The 21,822-nt window shown below is 45.4% G+C and overlaps 1 protein-coding gene across 3 annotated transcripts in view; it reads right to left on the reverse strand.

The window, feature by feature from the left end:
* Positions 1-21,822, reverse strand: part of ANTXR1 (ANTXR cell adhesion molecule 1) — a 226,771-nt gene that overhangs the window by 73,317 nt on the left and 131,632 nt on the right. For all 3 annotated transcript variants that reach the window (XR_012120811.1, XM_037022145.2, XM_073212205.1), the window contains exon 13: positions 12,355-12,450. Coding sequence is in view for 2 of the 3 variants with exons in the window: in XM_037022145.2 (XP_036878040.1) it covers positions 12,355-12,450 (96 nt within the window). In the remaining variant the exon portion in view is untranslated. The remainder of the gene's footprint in view (positions 1-12,354; positions 12,451-21,822) is intronic.

A 21,822-nucleotide genomic window follows, 5' to 3' on the forward strand; every position in this document is an offset into this window, starting at 1 on the left:
TGTTTCAGTCTAAAAATTATGGTGTCGCTGCTCTTTGTCTGGAATTTTGGGCTCTCCATTGCCCCATCCATTGCCGTGTGGGCGAAAACATAAGACTGCTTCTGGAGGAAACTCTCAGCCCTGCTTGCAGGCACTCTCTTGCTTCCTCTGGTGAGCTTTTGAGCTCATCTGTGTGCAGAGCTGGCATGGCATGGATTCCTAGATCCAGTCCCGAACAGTCTCAGCCGGGTGGTTCCCTGGGAGTTCGGTGCACAGATCTCCTCTTCCACTGTCTGCACTGCCGGCAGTTAACTCACTCACCTATGTTTGCTTCTCTTCCTTCTGCACTGGACTCTAAGGCTCTAGAAGACATGGCATACTTGGTCACACAGCTCAGTGTTTATTACTCAGTCACTATTTCTGGACGAATGAGTGTGTGTATTCTTGTAAAGGAGAAGGCAAAGAAACTATTTCTGATTGCTCTAAACTTCCTTGCCTCTCAGATAAGCACTTCAGTGATACAAGATTCGAGTCTGGTCTCTCAGCCAGCTATACTAATTAGTAGGTTAAGAGTCTCAACTTCTAAGAGAGGGTCTTGGCACTAGATACATCATGGCGATCTCATGACAGTTACCGGCTGGACTTAAACTAGTTATGGCACTTAACTGGACACCATCTACACCCCATTCTATCTGCTAACCCCAGTCTCCAAGTAAATTCACCTGCCCTGTGTTTCAATAATTCGTCTTTCGGCTTTGTGTCCCAAACTACATTTCTAAGAAAGCTCCTGAAAATTTGAAAATGACATGTACTGTCGCTTTTGTTACAAGTACGTGATATGTGTATTTGCTCATCCGTGGTAGGTAAATCGGGCAATGAAATCACTTAACTGTGAAATCATGTTACTTTAATATATGACTTTTCAATGAGGTAAAGGAGAAGATAATATGTATATATTAGTGTGTTGTTGTATGCCGGTAGATACACATAATATTAACCACTTTAAAATGTGAGGTAATTATATTTAGTGCCACTGAGTCTCATCAGGTGAGTGTGAAGAGGTTGCCCAGCTGCTGGTAGTGACCTGGGAGAAATACACCAAAGCCACACACACCTCATCTGCCTTCTCACTGTCAGTTACGCTTGTGCAATGTAAGCACATAGGGTGCTCCTGAGTTTGGGTACTTTTCTTCACAGAAGCGTTTAATGCAGCATCCTTAGCCTGAGTGTGTGTTCTGGTCATAAGAATTTCTGGGTTGAATGAAGGAGAAAAGCCTTAAGCTTGTGGAGGAGAAGCTTCTAAGGAGAGACCGTGAGGGCAATAGGAGCGCAGGGGACCACCCTGAGCCTCATCTGAACACCCAGAGGAGAATGGGACTCACGGGAGCCACCAGTGCTTTACAGGGGATCCGGAGCATGTGCCACGGATTGAAGAAAAGGCACCAAGAGCAGCAGAAGAGCTCTTTCATGGCATTTGGTCTTATTTGGAACCACACAAATAGCTTTTTTTGTTATGAAGAGAGGAACCTGGCACAACAACAAAAGCTGAATTTCTATTTTAAGCAAGGGCAGAAGGAATAACAAGACAATGAGTCACAGTCATCCACCTCTGGTGTCATGACACTTCATCCTAAGAATGTCCTCCCTTCCATCCTGTCACTGTAACTCAAAGCCGCGCTGCTACATCATCCTTGTATCCACCAGGAAACTTCATGTGTTTATTTTCAAAAACCAAGGTACAGTGGTGTGCTTACTGTAGCACAATTTTAACTAAGAACTTAAGATGCTAAAAATGGTGGAATTTTTAGAGTTTGTTAATTTTAAAGTGTCTTATTTTATTAGACTGCATGCACAGTTTTGAATGTTCTGCTCTGAACCTACTACCTCCATTAGTTCCTGCTATTTTCATGGGGCCAAAATTCCATAATGTAGTGATATTTTTTTGGAACACACTTCCTGTTATAGGAGAAATGATGGTATTTAGAGATCGTTTGATGTACTTGCTCTTTGACACCTGTGTTAATTGTGGAGCGAGTAAAGGAAAAGATTGCTCACAGGCCCTGACTTCATCATTTGAATTCTAGTCTTTTGTGCTTTCCATGTGTAGGTCAAGTCCCAGGAGTCTGAGCAATACCTATTATTCCTTGGGTTCTGGTAATTTTGGATTGTGAGCTCATAGTTTGCATTTCCTTATGGGAATCCTATGAGGACTGCATGGAGGGACCAACCCGCCAGAAATGATTCAAGTTTCCTTCTGCAGATTCTGAAGTACCTCCAAACTGTGACCACTTTTTCTCAGCTTGCAATGTATAGAACTCCAAGTAGTATATATTTAAATTCTAAAATTGAGAGGTTATGGTTCTGAACTCTTAGGGACACACACACAGACACCCTGAACTCATGGCTGATCTTCTTACTCAAGTTTCAATTGGCAGATGACTCAATTCCAGGTCCCAAACTTTTATGGGCCTATGTAAGGCTTTTAAAGCAAATGTCTAGGTTATAGAGGTCAGAAAAATCTCTCCTAGGACTGCTACTGCTTTAGGGTCAGCTAACCGTCTGATTTCTAGATCCTTTACTTTGGTCCTGAAAATGTACCCTGTTTTCCTGTGAGCCTGCCTATGCATTTAAAACGACTTTTATTATATATTTTTTTCAAGAGTTTTTTTGTTTTGTTTTGCTATGTAGCCTACTGTATCACTAGTCAAGAGTAATTGATTTTTCAAAAATACCTTTGCATGCACAGAGGAGTTAGCTCAAATAAATGCTGTATATAGATGGCTAAAGTGTGTTGGAGACGTTGATTTATACCACTGGGATTTATACCAATTCCTGGGACATTCAGGTTGATCTCAGTGCCTTATACTACATTCAAGATCAACACTCCTCTTCTGGCCTCACAGGTTCTGTATGAAAAGCCACCGGAACAGTGTTGTATATAGAAGAAATACCAATCAAGATCTGAAAAGTCACCCAACAAGGGCTTTACTATCACAGATAGAAGGGGATGCTTTCTCTCATACTCCTACAATCTAGACTTCCATTCTGATTCCCAAACCTTATAATAAATATTCTTCTAATTAAAATCAAGAAGCCGAGGGAAAATAGGCAACTCGATGTGGAAAATGTTCAGGAACTATGACATACTAGCTGATGGCTGATAAGTGACTCTTTCTACTACATAGACATAAATGTAATAGAAACCTCACAGTTGATTGGAGTAGATTAATACTGGCAAGTAGTGACTGAATCCACTAACATTACACTGTAAAGGGTTATTTAGCAAAGGCTGGTTGGTGCCAAGGGTGTTGATCTAGAATGTAGTGTAAGAAATTTTCAAAGAAATAAGCACACATTTTCTTTTTATTTGGAGCTCAAATTTCAAATACTTTTTGGTTTCTCATCTCATCTCCCTTAAGAGCGGGCATATTTAAAAGGTCAAATTCATTAGTTACTAAAGTGCAAATAGTGGCAGGAATTTCAGCATTCGATGATAAGGCCCAAGTGACTTAGATGGTCATTAAAAAGGATCCCTGTGCATTTTCTCCATGAGATGAAATTTCAGTGTCACTGCAAAACTATTAAGTGAGACAGTTAAAAAAATATCCAGGAATTCAGGTTCTCTGAGGCTTGGTGAGGGAGTATCCGGTCTGCCTGGATTATGGGCAAGGTGAATCCAGACACTAGCAGTGCCTACAGGATCTAAGCAGGGCACACAGGGAGCAAGGAAGGACTAATGATGGTCACAGTATGCTCAAGCTCGTCAGCTTTGATGTAGCTTCCCAGCAGGCCAGGACACAGGCTGCACCTCAGAACCCAGGAATCTGCTCCTTTGGCTGCCCCAGCATTTTCTAGGACTGTGCTTCCCAGACAGTATTTGGCAGAATACTCATGTCCTCATGTCAGTATGCCAATAGGTGTTTGGGAGGGTGGGGGTAGGGACAGGCCAAGGAAAGCTTCCAGGGTCAAAATAGTGATTCACAATGCAAATTATCTTGTGAAAGACTCTGGGAAGTCCTGCAGTGAAGACAGTTATGCTACTTTGCTTAATGGTGTCTTTCAAACTTACGGTCTAAAAATGCTGCTCCTGATAACTTGCATCATGTGATCCTCAGCTTGGTTCTTTCTATGTGGTACCAGGTGTGAGAACCACAGGCTAAGGAATCTTGAAGGGCAGGAATAGAATCACTTTGGGGAGGTAAGAATATAAGGAAGCAACCTGAGAGACAATATGATTCTAATTTTTTTGTTTGTCATGGGGAAAATTAATATGAAAGGATTTGACCAATCCTTTAGCTGATGGAAGATCTCTATTGGACCTCAGTTGTGTCTAACGACAGCTCGCCTCTTTCCATTCCCCTCAGCAGGTATGAGGAGAGGGGTGGGTGGGTTACAAGGCAAGTTGCAAGGCCAGCCCGGGAGGATGAGAGAAACCACACAGGCAAGGTGGGGATGAGAAGAGAATGTGAGGCGTGCAGGGCAAAGCTCTGGAGGGGAGGGCAGGCTGCAGCAGAGCTCTGTGTGCTGGTGGGAGATGCTCTCCTAAGCTGCAGCATGAGGAATGTCCAGATGGGAATGGGTGAGGGTTGGGAAGGGATCCAGAAAGCACCAAGAGTCTAAGCCCAAGATGCCTGCCTGAGGAGCTGCATGTACTAGTCAGGTTTCTATTACACAAACTATCAGTAAATCCCTTTGATGATGTTAAGCTTGGTTGTCTGGCTCTATAAATTAAATGTTATGCTGAAAGGTGTGGGAAGCATTATTTGAAGACTTTATTTTTATTTCAATTTAAGGCATATCAAGCTCTTGATTAATTTTTGTCCCTTGCAATTTCTCATTGGAGATGTCCAAGGGGCATATTTGCTGAACTATCCTTGAAATTCAGTGAAGTGAATTAAACACGATCTTTTATATAATGCCTGAAAACTGTTCATAAGATACCTACAAGGCCATTAAGAACAAGAGAACAGAATTTGTTTATATAGCAAGAAATGCTGAATTCATGTACACGATCTTCTCCCAACAAATGGAATAAAAATATTTGCCATTATTTGGACAGACATATAACAATTTGATTTCACCTAAATAGTGTGGTTTAATAAGCTGGATTTCAGATGCATTGCAACTTTATAGTAGGATCTCTTCTTTTTTTTCTTTCTAATTATGGTAAAAAGCTTAATACCTAAAACTTACTATATTATCCATTTTTAAGTGTAGAGTTCAGTAGGGTTAAGTATATTCACATTGTTATGCAACGATCTCCAGAGTTTTTTCATCTGGCAGAACATAGAAAGATATTTCTACTGAGTTCCTGATATAACATTGACCTCTCAATAAAATGGATGCAGTTCTAAGATTTTATTTAAGAAACAGATTATGTAATGTGGTACATATCAAACATTGCATGTAACATACATGTAACTATGAAACAATAATACAAACACCCAGGAAACTACCATGCAGTGTAGTTCCATTGGTTTGTGGGTTTCTTCTGCAGCCATTCCCCTTCCCTCAAGATGATTTAGCTTTTTGGTTTATCTGAGAAATCATACAAATAAATTACTTACTAGGTGCTGTACCCTATTTGGGATTAGTTTCTTAGATTAGTTCTCTTTCTCTTGGCACAGGTATGGTGAAAGAAATACATTTAAGTATAAATACTTGTGATAGAATGAGAATATTTTCTAATAGATGTGTGAAAAAAGTGCTATGGAAACCAAGTGAGCTTGCAGCTGATTCTCCCCGGGGGGACTGGTCTGTGAGGTGGGGGGGCAGGGGCACTGCTGAGATGGGATAGTCAGTAAGCAGACTTTGAAGAAAGAGGCATTGCTGACAGAGCAGATAAAGAAAGAAGATGAACATATTTCAGCAGGAGGAAACAATATGAGCAAAGAGATCATGGGAAATAAGCACATGGTATGTCCACGGAGCCCCAGAGGACAGCGTGCCTACACTTGGCCCTCCATCCTTTTAACTACTCCACAAGCTTTGACATTTATTAATAGCTTTGGGCCAGGCTCTATGTCTTGCTCTGGGCAACTACAGCCCTGGCTTCCGACAGCTTATGTCTGCAGGGGAAGACGGACGAGCAAACAATGACACACTAAGGCATGGCTGGTGTTGCGAAGGAAGCAGGTGCCAAGGGAGTCTGTGCATACAGAGGAGGAGCTATTGGGTGAGGCTGGGGAAGCAGGCTGGCCAGGTTGGGACAGGTCTACATATGCCATGACAATGAATCTGAAGTCTATTTTAGGGACATAGAACAGCCAAGAGAATTTTGGGCAGGGAAGTGAGTAGGACTATGACCTAATTACTTTTTTCTTTTAATATAAAATTCTCTCTAGTGAAAGTGAGAAAGACTGAAAGAGCAGTTAAGGTATTGCAATAGTTTGGGTGAGAGACACAGAGCCGTAGACTAAGGCAATGGCCTTCCTTCATTCATTCATTCATGCCACAACTATTCATTAAGCAGCTATGTGTGCCAGACATTGGGCTTGTACTGGGATAGAGGGTGTAGACAGATGTGCCACATACAATGGAATGTGAGAGAAGATGCACCACAGACAACTCGGAAGTGAGGTACGACAACAAGGGTCAGGGGCGGCCCCAGCTCTCACTCTGCAGTCTTCAGTTTGGGCGGCTCGGAGGATGGTGACACACCCAGTGATGAGCAGTTTTGGGATAACGTGATGGGTTTAGTCTGAGCTTTGCTGAGCGTGAGGTGTCTACATCTGAGATGTCCACTGGGTCCCTGAACTATGGCCCCTGTCCTCTGGAGCCACAGGCAGCGATGCGTGGACACAGTAAGCAGCCATCAGCCCATCTGTTGTAGCTGAAGTCATGGCAGTTGCTGATACTGCCCGGGGATGACATGTAGAGAAAGCCAAAGACAATCGTGGAGAACAAGAGTTGAGCAGAGGAAGAAGAGCCCATGGCAGGAACAAGGACAACCCAAAGAGATATGCAGGAGGAAGGTCTGCAGAAGCCTGGGGAGGAGCAGGTTTAAAGGAGACAGAGGTCAACAGTGCCAGCTGCTGGAAGAGCTCAAGTGGAATGAGAAACGAGCAGGTCCTCAGCTGCGGAATTCAGGGCTGCGAGAGGTGGAGGGGAAACATGAGGGTGATGGAGGTCAGGGTGCAGTGGGCTGAAGAGCGGATGGCAGGAACTGTGGACAGCCTGCTCTGCAAAGGGTTTGTATGTGAAAGGCAGGGAGAGAGAAGGCAGGAGCTTGAAAGAGAAACAGGCCCGAGATATTTTTACAGGTTGAAGGAAGTGGCCACACCCTCTTAGGCAGAGGGGGAAAGACAATGGAGAGGAGAGAACGAGGGCGCCGCAGGCAGGGATGAAGTGAGAGGGGACAAAATGAAGAGTGCTTGGAAAGCGCAGCGGCAGGCGCAGGGCTGCATCCCAGGAGAAGGGCTGTTGGAAGAGGACACGCAAATGTGCTACTTGAAGGGGAGGCCTCTCACAGGCGGCTTCCCTTTCTTCACTGAGACAGAAGAGCAGGTTGTCCACGGACAGGATAGGGTCCCAGGTCAGGGATCTCTGGGAGAATGGTGACACTGCGGGACACTGTGGGACGAAATCTGGGGCTCCATTAGGAGGAGGTCTGCTTGCTAAGCAGTGCTGAGGACTCATAAAGGTGCAGCATCCCCCTCAGTATGTTTGTGTAATTCTCTTTGGAAGTGATCGGCATTTTGGGACCAGAAGAAGAGAATACATAAAATTTCTTGGTCTAGGCATAGGGATGGGTGGGGCATGTGGGCTGAGAGACCAGGTAGGCATTTATTCTATCCCCAGAGTTTTGATTTGGAGAAGCCGGTCCCCATGGCTAATCAGAATCTGTGTCTTGCTACCTGCTGTTCTGTAGGATGTGATGGCCTTTGTACATAAAGCTGCCAGCCTACGTGGGCTGCAGGATCACATCAGGGTGCTGCCTCTTGGCTGGGATGATGGTAGACTCTCAGGGCTGCCTACAGTTTCTAGAACAGTTTAGTGCTCTAATATTGATTGTTAACTTTGTCTCTACACATTCAAGCCATACATATTTTTACTCAACTCATTTCAACTCCTTCATAATCCTCTTCTTCAGATTTCCTAGTCTTCCTCTTTTCCAAGTTGCACTTAGAGACTGCAATAATATTGGAATGAACTTATAAGCAGATAGAGTGGCCACAGCATGACTTAAAGGGTTCTGGCAGTGCCTCTTGTGGAACTGAGGCAGGACTGCTTTTTTTCTGATAAAATATCAACCCCTTGAATTCCCTTCTTGAAAATGCAAATAAACCCAAGGTGCAGAGTCCAGTGCCTCTCTCTCTTCCACTGTGGGTGCTTTTGTGCCAATGCATAAATATAGGAATCTTAGAAGCCAAAGGTTTACCTGGGAATACCAAGGGCCAAGTTCGGAAACACTGAAAGGTTTTGATCCAGGATCTGGCCAATTCTCTCTCTTTCCATCAGTCATTACTAATAGAGTATGCTCTGTGGAGAACAGGTTAACCCAGGTTCCATCTAGCTGGAAGAGATGAGACTAGAAGGAAGTAGGGTCCTTCAGGAAAGGCAAAATGCAATGGGCGGCACCAGCCACTCTGACCCTTCAGATTTTTTCTTCCAGACAGGGCTGGCAGAAAGCAAGAGGATGAGGAGGCAGAGGGCAGGCCTGACAGTCACCACAATGCCTGGTCTGGTCACGGTGGTCATTACATTTTGAAATGCCCCTTATGATAAGTAAATAGTGACCTGAGTACCTGCTCTTCTACCCCTGTCAACTTCTAGGATGTTGTAGACTTCCCTCCGCCCTTGTCCCATATCTGGGCACTAAAGGGCTAATGTTTGGCTCAACTGGGAGGGCCCTGCAGGTTCTTAAATATGTTGTGTATCACTTCTGGAGAGAACTTTGCAGAAAGGGGAGGAAGGGACACAGCAGAGACAAACCTCATGTACTCCCCATTTTGCAGGCCCTTTCTGCTCTCTGGCTATTTTCCATCATTGAGATGTAGCTTTGACACCAGGTCACAGGGGCATCTTGGGGCAGCGCAGGGTGAGGCACAGAGGAAGGTTTTAGGTCCTTTGTTTACAAGGATGCCCTCTGCTAGTTCCAAACTGTGGTGAGGGGTGCTGTCACTTAGGGGAGAGAAACTTCTTGCATCATCTTAACCAGGATCCTGGCTGGGAGGCGATGTTTGTCCTTCTTCCTGTATACACCCTTTAGAAAACACATGACTTTATTCTGTCCCCCTCAGACATCATCACTCATCAAAGAAACCAGTGATCTAAAAGTAGGTTCTGGGGGCACACCAGGTATCAGAACCCCATCCAGTTTTCAGAAATAGGGGGTGAGGACAGTTCTTATAGACATCATAAACAGGAAAATCAAACTCCAAGCTATTCTCTTAAAAAAAAAATCCCCTAGGACTTAACAAAATCTGACCACATTAAGACATTTTGGCTGCCTTCCAAAGCAACATGGACTTCACCAAATAAATTCATTAAGAAATATTTTGAATATTGCAAAAACAGTCTGGCCTTGGGTGACACTGCTTCCAATAATGAAAGGTATTAAGAGACATTTCCCTGCATATTAAAACCACAACGAGGTATTACCTCATGCCTGTTAGAAGGGCTATCATCAAAAAGATAAGAGATAAATGCTGGAGGGGATGTGGAAGCAAGGGAACCCTTAATGCACTCTTGGTAGAAATATAAGTTGCTATAGTCAGTATGGGAAACAGCATGGAGGTTCTTCAAAAAACTAAAAATGGAAATACCCTACAATCCCACACCAGCAATCCCACTTCTGGGTATGTATCTAAAGGAAAGGAAATCACTATCCTGGAAGTATCTGTGCCCCATGTTCACTGTAATATTATTTACAATAGCCGAGACATGGGAACAACCTATGTGTCCATTGATGGTTCAATATATAAAGAAAATGTGGCATATGTAAATGCAGTGGAATACTACTCAGCCATAAAAAGGAAATCCTGTCATTTGTGACAAGATGGAATGGACCTTGAGAGCATTATGCTAAGGTGATATAAATCAGAGAAAGACAAATACTGTATGGTCTCACTTATATGTGGAGTCTAAAAAAACCAAACTCATAGAAACAGAAATCAGATCTGTGGTTGTCAGAGTTGGGGTGAGGGGAAGGAGGTGGGGGAATTGGGTAAAGGGGGTCAAAAGATACAAACTTCTAGTAATAAGATAAATAGTCCCGGGGATGTAATGTACAGCCTGGTGACTATAGTTAATACTGTATTGTATATTTGAAACTTGTTAAGAGAGTAAATCTTAAAAGGTCTCATCCCAAAGAAAAAATTTGCTTCACTATGTGAGGTCATGGGTGTTCACTAAACTTATTTATTTTTTTATGGTAACATTTTGTAATACATATATGTACCAAATCATTATGTACCTTAAACTTATACACATTATATATCAATTATATCTCACTAGAAGAGACATTTCCTACCAATATAAAATGAATGCCATATAGTACAGTAATATATTCCTATTGTAATGCATATTTTAAATAATAATAAAAATAATAATATATAGCACTTGTTATATTCTAAGCAGTATATATTAAACACCTTTAATCTTTTACCATGTACCCATGGGGTCAGTGTTGTTATTGTTCTCATCATATAAATGAGGAAACTGGGGCACAGAGAGTTTAAGTAACTTGCCCAGGATCACACAGCTACTAAGTGATGGAACACTGCCTGGCTGTTCTATTGCTCCTAGCTGTCCCAAACTGGAGGTAACTGTATTTAATAATCAAAGGGAGTAGATGACTGAGGGTGGTGCCTATTACAATAGAAGGCCTGGTGTCCACTGTCTGCTGTACCTCCTCCTCCCCAACCCTTTGCCAGCCCCTTCTTTAGGAGCCTGCTGCATGGGTTTTTGTCCTTAATTTTTCAGAATTCCAGACTTGAAAATATGCTTGTTTTTGAGTCACCATAGAAAGCATTATATATGACTCATGGTGTTTTTTTTTTTACTCTCAAAATAAAAATGGTTGTGCAGCTTTAAGTATTTAAAGCAACATTCAGGTCTGAGGGCTGCCATGGAAGAATCTGGTTAAAATCTTGGTGAAGTGAGTCCAGTCTGAGACTTGCACCTGTCCTGGGTCCCTCCCACACACATTCTTGTCTGCTGTAGGTCATCTCTTTCCCTGAACACCTTGGGGCTTCTGGTGGTGCAAGAACCTCTTTCTAGAAGTCCCTGCCATATGGGTCCACATCCTGGCTGAGTCTCTTATTTCTTCTGTTTCCCACCTCTCTGAGATAACATTTGAACCATCTCCCCTTCTTTTCAAGTATGACATTATGAGTCTTTGATCTTTGTTCAGCTCAGCCCTACACACAGATGTGAGTCCCCTTGCACTGTGTGCTCAGCACTAGGATTTCAGAGGTGAAGTGAAGACAAGTTCTTGCCTGGAGAGGCTCCCCTTCTATTTTCCCCTGCTAGATTCTCCATGGAGAACTAAGATACAGGGAAGGGAAGCTGCCCTGGCAGCAGAGCAATGCTCACGGCAAACTCACCTGGCCTTCACAGCGCATACTCTGATTTTGCATCTAGGCAGGCACATGCTGGAACCAGACATGTGAGAGCTAATGTTTTTCCTTCACTTGGATACTACTTTGTTTGGGCTGTTCCTAGCCTAGGGGTCAGGGAATAGAAGTTGATAAACATACATGTATCATTTGGGCATGGCAGGTGATGGCAGGTTATTTGAGGCCCTAAGCCATTTGGGGAGCCATTGGCTGGAGCTATGTGGTGGCTCTAGATGACAATGATGGGGAGGTGACAGGTTCTTATTGATCTTGTGGCAAAAGTGATTAGACCAATGCCAGGCACACAGTAGGTGTAATCTCTAAATGTAAGCTAAAAGTAATGAAATAAAGGCAGGTGCTACTCTTTATTATTACAAATAAAGAGGCCCAAGGCATTATCTCAGGTGGACAGACTAGTTGCTAAGACCAGGGTGGGCTTGGAAGAATGTGAGTGTGAGTACCATGCATGTGTACGTATTACATGTCAAACGACACCTGTCATTTGCAGTACTCTGTGGTTCCTTCCCAAAGCACTGGAGCTGAAGTGGCCACCTCAGCTGCCTACCTGAAGGGTGTGCCCACTGGTAGCCTCATCCTCTAACCAATACTGGCTCCTGGTGACTCAAGGTCCCATTGATCATATTAGTCTATGCTAACTTTATATAAATTATATAAACAATGCAAGATTTGTCCTCGATCTTTACAGTTTTTTTGTCGCCCTTTCCTACTCATGGTCCTGTTAACCTTGTGTCGTCACCCTTTGCTTTGAGTGGCAGAGGCCTGAGGTAAGGCGGAAGGAGCCTGACACACTTACCACGGTGCAGCAGAGCGGCCAGAACCACCAGAGGAGGGCCAGGGCCAGGAGCAGGAACAGGATCAGCAGGGCGAGTGCCAGGATGGAGCCGTCGGACTGCGGGGCCAAGAGAGAGGGCGGTCAGCAGGGGCCGGCCACACTGCTGGTCTCTCCCTCCCCACACGCCCATCCAGTGTGCAGATTCAAGGGCCAGAGAAGAACAAACGGTTCAAACTCTGCCCAGTAGTCTGGGTAACACTCCATGCAGGCAATTCTCATGAGAAAAATGGATCCCTCTTATCAGAAGGCCCTGCTTTTCAATTTGAGCAACATTCTGAAGTACCAGCCCTGCCAGGGGCAGAGCAGGCAGCCGCCCAAGCAGCTGGGCACTGAGGCGGCCACCACTGTCCCCTGCCTCAGGACCATCGCCCTCCCCCTGGTGACTGCCTCCCACTCCCTGGGGCTGCTGTTCCTGCCCCAACACCCCGCCTGGGCTGAACTCAGGACAGGCTACTTAGGATTCAGTCTGCTCCCTTGAATGCGCTCACAGAGGTGCAACCTAGCCAGGAGGCAAAACCTAGAGCCCGCTGATAGGAGGAAAGGGCAGATGGATTCCAGGGAATGGAGGGTGGAGCAGCTGCTGCGACCCGGAGGCGAGGGGTGTGGTGGCTGAGTCAATGCTGCTGTTAGATCAAGGGGCTTATATTTGGGCGGGGGAGGGGGGCGGGGGAGGCAGGTACCCAAGACAAATTGTACCCATTTCAAAACGTGCCAGGGCTAGTCCTGAAAACAGACAGGCTTACTGCAGTCTGGGATGGCTGTTAACTCCTAGCAAACAGGAACCCCACTTGGTGCCAGTATCCTAGGGCTGCTGGTTCAAGGAAGCAGATTGAAGTCTCCTCGCTTCCCCTCCTTCCCCCCCTCTCTCCCCGTCCCTCCCAGCTACTGGAGTGCAAAGGGGACAGCTTTTGTGGGCGGTGAGGGCGACCTGCCATAGGAATCACTTCTCATGGTGTGCTCCTTCTGAGTAAGGCTGTCAAACCTTATACCCAAGGAAATAATCAGGTATGTTTGCACAGATGACGAAGAAGATGATGATGATGATAAAGGAAAACAATCTAGACACAATTAGGAATGGCTAAAAGTATGCTGTAGAATTAACATGCAATCAGTTACTATGTAGACATTGTGTTTTCAAATAATATTTAAATGGCACGAGAAAACACTCCTGATACAAGTGGATTTTTATATATATGTCAAGAGTGTGAGAGAAAGCCTAAGGAATATTTACTAAAATATTAATAGTGGTTTTGCTGGTAGTGGGTTTATGGTAATATTTTCTTTAAAAAATCTGTATTTTCTTTTCTTAAACATTTCAGAGTAAGAATATAAATGACTGAAGTGGTTCCTTAAAAATGTGTATGTGGGGCCCGCCCACCTTTGGTGTCAGAGCTCACCTGCCCCAGGGGTTCTTACCCAGGGTCAGTGGTCCTCTGGGGTCCACAGATGGGCTCAAGTGGATGGAAGCCCCCTGAAATGACACTCATGGTTCTTTAGTGCAAGTGTTTTCTGGGGAGACTGTTTACAGTATGATTGGATTCTCAAAGCTGACCCCTGCCCCAATTTACAGAGGAGGAAGTTTGGTGGGCTGTTCAGGGTAACAGCAGGTGAATAGCAGAGCTGGGATTTGACTCACTCCCACTCTGAGGGCTCAACAGGGGCTACTGGAAGCTGTTTAAAGGCAGCTTTTCTTCCCTGGAATGTCTTTGACTAAAAAGCCAGGGAACTAAACACTCTGGCCCCAACTAAGCCAAGGCCTGGGAATGCCAGATTGCCCCCGAGGGAGCTGCAGCCTCAAGTGCAGGTGCAGGGCTGGGCAGTGGGTGGGAAGAGAGCCCGGGGGCTGGAGGATGCACAGGGCCATGGTAGAGGGGCTGCAGCTTCTGGACCCACAGCATATATGCACGAGCTGAGGCAGAGGCTGAGGCTTGCAGTGATGGCACGTGGGAATCTCATGCACTTCCCAAACTTACTGTTAGTCAAGCACAACCCTCCTAATCTCTCAGTCTCTACATTCCTCAGCCATAAGATGGGGATACTAAACCTCACCTGCTTCACTGCACTCATGGGAGGATAAAATGCTATGAGATGTAAGCAGACGTGGTCAGGCGATTGGGATGAAAGCTATCGTGTCAAACACTGAGCTATATGTAACTCACCCTCCCTCTATTTCCAATGACAACAGACATGGTGGGCGATTCAGATCATAAATCTGTTTGCACTTGGAATAATAAGTGGTTTTGGTTACTGAGGGGCTCATAAAACAGCAGTCTTTTACTACTAAGTTATAATTTAGTAAAGACTACAGACTGAATTTATTCACATTATACTCATTCTTCCCTCTCCTGATTTTATTTTTCACTTTAGTTAGAGGAACTGAAGCAGAAAGGCAGATATATTGTGGGGAAATGCTCGTAGGCCCCCTGGAAGAAGGAGATGTTCTGTGAAGAGGGGAGGGAGAAGGACCCGGCCCACCAAGGAGAGAGGCTTCTGTCCTGGGAGAACTCCTGGATTTGGACAAAGCTACGTCTGGCCTTTCTCCAGCCAGGCTTGGTCTGTCCCCTACAAGCCACAGTTCTTCCTGGCTGTAGTGGAGGGGGACAGCTGTGGGACCCAGGAGGGGCCAGGTGCAGGGTGAGGGATGGACACACAGGAGCAGGAGCTCCTGGAGCAACTTCTTCCTGCTCTGGAGACAGCCTCCAAGGGAGTCCCCACATGCACTGCCTAGTTTCAGGACCTTCCAGCAGCTGTTACACATACACCCATGTGCAAAAGAGTCACCATCCAGCCAAGGGCATGAATTTATGATAAACTTGCACTGGCAGCAAATGTTTTACTAGGATAGAACAAATACATGCAACCTCAGAGGCTGATTCATGCATTCATTCAGCAAATATTTTTTGAGGATCTGTTCTTTGCCCATTAAGCAAAATACCCATTTGCCCATTGTATCCTCAGGGATACAGGATTAATTAGAATCCAGGTGCTCCTGGTCTGCTGAGGGAGATGTGTAGACAATTAACCACATGCAAGGGGCTGTGTGTTAATCAGCAGCTATATACTCAGCACCTTTCACATGCCAGGCAGTGAACAAAACAGTCTCTACTCTTAAAGACCTTACATTCTGGTGGAATAATAATGGTGATAATATATGAATTGTTATTAGTACAGCTAGTAGGTACTGAGCACTTACTATGTGCCAGGGACTGTTCTTTCCTTGTCCTAAATGCTTCCCATATGTTAGTTCATTTAATCCTCATGAACAACCTGCTGAATTCAATTTATTATTTTTCCCATCTTATAGATTAAAGTACTGAGGCAAGGACAGGTGAAGAAACTTGCCCAAGGCCACAGGAAGGAATCAGAATTTTAACCATGTCTGTTTGGTTGCAGAGGTCCTGGGTTTAATCAGCTGGCTGTTACTGCTCTTAGCAAGTGCTGAGAGCTGAGTGCCTGGGAACCTGCTCTTCACAGAGGAGTTGACACCAAGTTCTCAACCAGCAAGGTGAAGGAAAGGCTGGTATTCCTGCACAGAAAGGTGAGCACCAAGTGCAAGGAGTGGGGGTGGAAGGGAGGTGGGGAATCCGCAGTGAACGCTGGGCAAGTCCAGCCCAGCGTGACCCGGGGACACCGTGGTTGGGTTTGTTTCTCGGGAAGCAAATGCTTTCAATGCTGTAGAGTGTGGACCTGAGCAGGGAATGATTGGAGGTCAGAGGCCGAGGTAGAGGACTGCGGCGATGCTGCCTAGTGTTTTTAGGATGACGTTTTCAGGGTCACTGCATCTTTATGGATGCCTTCAGAACTAATTTCACTAACAGCAGACCCTTGCTGTGTAGCATCTACATTCCTGGCCCTATGCAAAACCCTGTATATGCCTCATCTCCATTCAATGACCTTGTTAAAATACTCCGGTAGGAACTGTTAGCTCCTCTTTGTGGGTAAAGAAACTGGAGACTCAGCAAAGGTATATAACTCACCCAAGGCTTGTGGACATATTTGTATGCCCACAATTTTAATGTTGCTAAGTTGGAAGTTGAACCTTCATAGTCTGATTTTAGAACCTATGCAACTCCCACTTAACCATTACATTATAATGTCAGATTTGCAAAAAGTTACTTAAGAAATATCTGTATGTTAACGACTAAACTTTAAGCAGTTGCATGAGCAACTGAGACTGAATTCAACTGCTGCAAGCCCTCTAATGGAAGTTAGTTCACCCAGTGTGGTGGGGTCCTCCAGAATGAAGTCAGGGAGGGAAGGGACCACAGCAAAGCCTGCCTTCCCCTTATGGTCTTGGCTTGGAGTTTCACTTGACAAGCTTGTGAAGGGGGATTGACAGTTCACACAGGATGGCTCCATGTAATCTGCGGAAACACACATCTGCACTGTTAAGTACGTGGTGTTTGCTTTATTCATGAAATTAGTTCAGTTATTCTAAATGAGTCCCTTTGTATATTCACTAAGTCTCAAGATGAAGAATCCCCTTGGGTGCTAAGGAGCAGGCTCTGCCATTGGCCAAGAAGCATGTGGAATGTTCCAGAGCTCACAGTGCGGCTCCATTCTCCTGCACTGGGGCAAACTTCCTTGGATCCTTGAGCTCTGGTTCCCTACCTGTGTCCCAGCTCACTGTCTGTTCCCATACCCTGTGCTAGCTGCCACCTGCTCTCAAAAGCAAAAAGCCCAGGAGGGTCACGGGCTGACTGTTGCTCTCAGCCTGATGAAGGACAGGTAGATGTGTGGGCTTGGCCTCTGCCGTCCCCTTTTACCAGGGCAAAGGGTGACCAGGACTGGAGAGACCCCAGGCCCACATGGTCACCCCCCTGGGGCTGCGTGGGGCCACTTAGGTCAGCCTACCTGGAACAGTCCCTACCCAGGCCCTGTCTTGGATGGCTAGCTGGCAGCAGGTGAGGTGGCTTCTGAGAACTTGAACGTTCAGGACGAGTCAGCTTTCAAGCCTGGAAACTCCAGGCTCTCTCTCTGAGAGTCCTCACTGGGAGGGGAGCCTAAAGTGGGCACCTGCACAGGTGTGATTTTATGACACAAAGTACAAGAAGCTGACTTGCCCGGGAAACTCTGTCTCTGACACCCTCCCGTCCTGGGCAGCCCCTGCAAATAATTTTCCCGAAACCTTCCAAAGAGATTTCAGAGGGAAAAAAAGCAGCAGATGAATAGCCAAAGGTTGATTCCTACCATTCTTATTTTCCTAAGACCCTATCAATACTAATTAAATTCTTATTTTACTTAAAAAATAAAAACAAAGTTTAAAAAATCAGCGTGGCCCTTTAATTTAAAAAATTTTGGTAGGAGGTGGGGGGCTCGGGTGTGTGTGGTTAGAGCTGAAAGGAGGCTTGGGGTAAAGCAAGCAGCTTAAGGTAGTGCCTCTTCCAGCGGGGGTGCTTGGGGGAGATCATCCGTTTTCTTCAATGAATAATTTTATGGCTTTTTACCCCTATCAAATTTGGAAGAGTACTAGGCTCCCACAGAGGCCTGCTGTTGAGCCTGAGGACAAAGCACATTAAACACGAGGGCAGGATGCGCCCAGCCCAGCTCCTTCCCTCTGGGCATTTGTTGTCAGGAGAACATTCCCCAGAGGCTGCCTGGCTTGCAAGGCCAAATCTCTGCGTCAGGGTTTAATTCCTTCTTTTCCCAGCTCAACAAGTGAGGGCATCTCTTTTAAGACAAGGAGGCACTGTTTTCTCGGGTACAGATTTGGAAATTTGAATAATGCAAACATCTCTTAATTGGTAGGTTTCTAGGTAACTTTGCATTTCGGATGCTGGGCATGGGGGTGAGAGATCTTGTTCGAGTCACCAGGAGTGTGACAGGTGCGAGGCAGGCCTCTGGACAATAGAGCATCAAACACTGGGGCTCCTTTCTGCTTATTCTGTGGGTTGCTGTGGTAGAGGGAGGAGGACACCACCAAGAAGAATTATTGGGAGCCCGGGGGAAGCTCAGTGTAAAGGAACTTTGTGAAATCCTCCATCTCCAAGCTGGGTTTGGGCTGGGATGATGTGTTTCCCAGGCCTGGGTCACTGTGTGACCAAGGAAGTGTGTTCAGCTCGGTCTGGATAACTGTCTCAGTTAAGGCATGAGCTCTTCCCCACTCCTGCATATCAGCCCATGTTGAGGGCATCCTGTGCATGCAGCTCCAGGTAGTTAAGGCCAGAGCACACCGGGCATGATGGCATCTGGTCTCCCCTTTCTCCCCTGAGCAAGCCACCCATGGGGAGCGGGGTTATCTACTGCTCTGTTTAAGCTGGTTTAGTGGAAGGGGGTGAGGTGCCTGATGCTTGTACAGTTTTGGGGGGCATAAGAAAAAGAACATAAAAATACAAATGCAGAATTATAAGGGTCTCCCCCAGGGCCTTAGAAGGGCTAGAAGGGCCCCCTTCAAGTGAGGATCCCTGACTTGGCCAGCTTTGAGGTAACCCCACCCCTGGCTGTAAGTCTTCCCCAGACAGGCCTCATTTCTGTGACGAGGCTGCTAAATGTATTCAATTCTGGGCTTCAGCTTCCAGCCCACTGGCTGCTGCGACTCAGCCATAATCTTCATCCCACAATAATACACTGAGGTTTTCATATATCAGTTTTGGAGGTCTCATTTCTGTTTGTTCACCTGCTTCACTGCTCCCACTGCAGGGACCCCTCCAATTTCTCCTTCCTCAGCTTATCCTAGGATGGGCCCTGGTAACTGTAATGATTACTTTTGGACAAGAGTGCATGTGGGTTATTAACAGAAGGGTGTGAGAGCCCTCACTGGCGGGTGGTGGGTTTGCTGTACTGATGATCTCTGCTAGGTTTGCAGATTCTGAGTATTAACACTGATTTTCTGAAGACACTCAGATTCTTTCACATGGTTAGACTAGGCTATCTTTTGAACATTTACCAGAAAAGAATGAATTAGCAGGTGTATTTTGCCACATTGAAGGGTTATTAGCCCAACTCTGCCAAAAATGCAACAGGAAAATAGCCAATGATCCATTAGAGCTTCTTAAAAGCTGGCAATGCTATTTCCCTGGATTTAGGTGGTAACTGATGCTGCCACGGGGCACTCCAGGACACCACGAGGCGGATTTGCTATAGCATGAGGCTACACAAATGGTCCCTCTTCATCCCTCCCTCCACCTCTGTATTGAGTGAGGTCACCTTTGAAGCACTGTGAGAAAGCCCTCAAGGAAGAGTCCTTTCTGCCCAGGGTCTAGGAGCAACCTGCTTGTTCTAAATACTGAGAGGCCATCTCATGAGAGGGAACAGCACAGAGGCAGAAGGGACTAGAGCATGTTGATTTGTCCTGCTCAGATGGGAGACCCTGTGGAGGCTCGAGGGCTCTGCACCCTGAGCCCTCACCCCCACACCCTTCCTCTCCAAGCTGCTTTCCTCCCTCCCAGGGCAGAGGCTGGCGCTTGGGAGGTGTCACATTCCAGGGCTCTCAAGTGGAATTTAGTACCATCCTCAGCAGCTGGTCTGAGCTCTGTTTCCTGCCCAGACAAAGCTGGCAGAGCATGGGCAAGTTGTATTTTGAAAGATGAAATTTAAGTCATTTTATTGCTGCTGAGAAGTTCTGGATGGGTGAGCCCAGAGAACAAACTTCCCTCTCTCTCCCATAGCTTATATATTCTGACTGTTATTTCTGGAAGCAACCTTAGTGATTATCTCACTTCTCTACCCACCCTGCCCTGCATTTTATTGGAAGTCAGTTCTCCTAGCATCTGTGACAGCACTCTTCTGAGCCTCCCTCATCCTATTTCTGATTATTCCCTATCTACCTTCGGCACGAGTTTCTCCTTATATGCAGTCCCCGAAATGCTGGCATGCCCTTGGATCCACTTTTTTTTTTAAGAAAGCTATATACTTTAAATTTTGCCTGAAGTATTTTTTACCACTTAAAAAAATTACAGTAAAGATATATGTATATTTATATATACATACATACATACACACGTACACACATAAGATTAGCCATTTTAACCATTTTTAAGTGTACAATTCAGCAGCATGCAGGACACTGACCTGTTGTGTGGCCCATAGATACACTCTTGCTGGGGCCATCACTGTTTCCCTTTCTAATGCTCTCCATGGGTTGCATACTTTAAACTCTCATCTGGACATTGATGACTTAAATCCTTATCTCTAGCCTAGATTTCTCCTCATGATTAAGGGTCATAGTCAGGGTCATTCAACTGCCTGGTAGATTCTATTGATGCCTCAGTTAAAGCTGAGCTGTTTGTCCTCCTCCCTCAATGGTACTGCTTGCCAACCCAAGTTGGAAATTTGGAAGTCAGTCTCAGTTTTCATTGCCCCCTCTCTCCGCTCCCTGATGTCTCACCTTCCCATTGGTACACCGGCTCCTCTGACCACCTAGATACTTCCTGACTCAGCTGCCAACTACTCCACCTCCAGGACCATTGGTTAGATGTAGGAGCTTCTTTCTTTCTTGGGCAGCTGTAGTTATCTCTTCACTGGCTTCTCCACCACCACTCTTGCTACCCCAAATTCCATCCTCTGCAACTGCATCTAGAGTCTTCTGTATAAAATGTTATTCTGATAGCATTGGCCATCCATGAACTCAACAGCTCTTCATTGTCTGCAAGACTTCTTAACATTTGAGAATCTGATGAAAATAATATGTTCCCTTTCCTTGGAAAAGTACCTATTCACATTTATACACAAGCTCACAAATTTTGATTCCAACTTCAGGGGATCCATCAAACCCAGAATCCACTTATGAGTCCCTCAGTACAGGAGTCTTTAACTCAGGGCCTTTCACAACTAGGCCTCGAACCTCCTTGCTAACCATCTTCCTCCTTATGCTTTGTGCTTGGACAAAACTAAACTGCATGTGGGTCCCTGTTCTCTCACATTCTCTCTGAAGCACCCTTTCTTCCTTTCATTGCTTGGGTAACTGTTTTTCATCTTTTGAGTCTTGGCTCAGGCATCACCCGAATCATTCATACCTTATCTATTTACTGAACGCCTACTATGTGCAAGGCCCTCTACAAGCACGGGCATAAGAAATGGACATGGTCTGTGCAGTCACAGACCTTGTAGTTGAGTGGGGAACACAGACAGGTCAATACTACCACTGACCTCTGAGTTTGTGCCCTTGTTTTATATCCTTATCTTAGCACCTAGTGTATAATACAGAAATTTTACCATTGTGTGCTTGTCCCTCTCACTGAACTCCAAGCCCCTATCAGACATATACCTGACTTTACTCATCTCTATACAGTACAGTGTTTTAGACATTAAAAAGATTTGTCACTCAGGTTTTCATTAGATTGAGGGAAGTGCAAATTTAATAGCCTAATGCCTTCCACAGCTAGTGGGTGGCATAAATGGTACTGGAGCTAATGTCACCCAATATATACTGCTCCCCTCCCCTCCATGGCCCCATTGCTGGGAATGGTTCACCAACCTCACTGCAAAAAG

The sequence above is a fragment of the Manis javanica genome, chromosome 1, assembly GCF_040802235.1.
Source record: "Manis javanica isolate MJ-LG chromosome 1, MJ_LKY, whole genome shotgun sequence".
Lineage (NCBI taxonomy): Eukaryota > Metazoa > Chordata > Mammalia > Pholidota > Manidae > Manis > Manis javanica.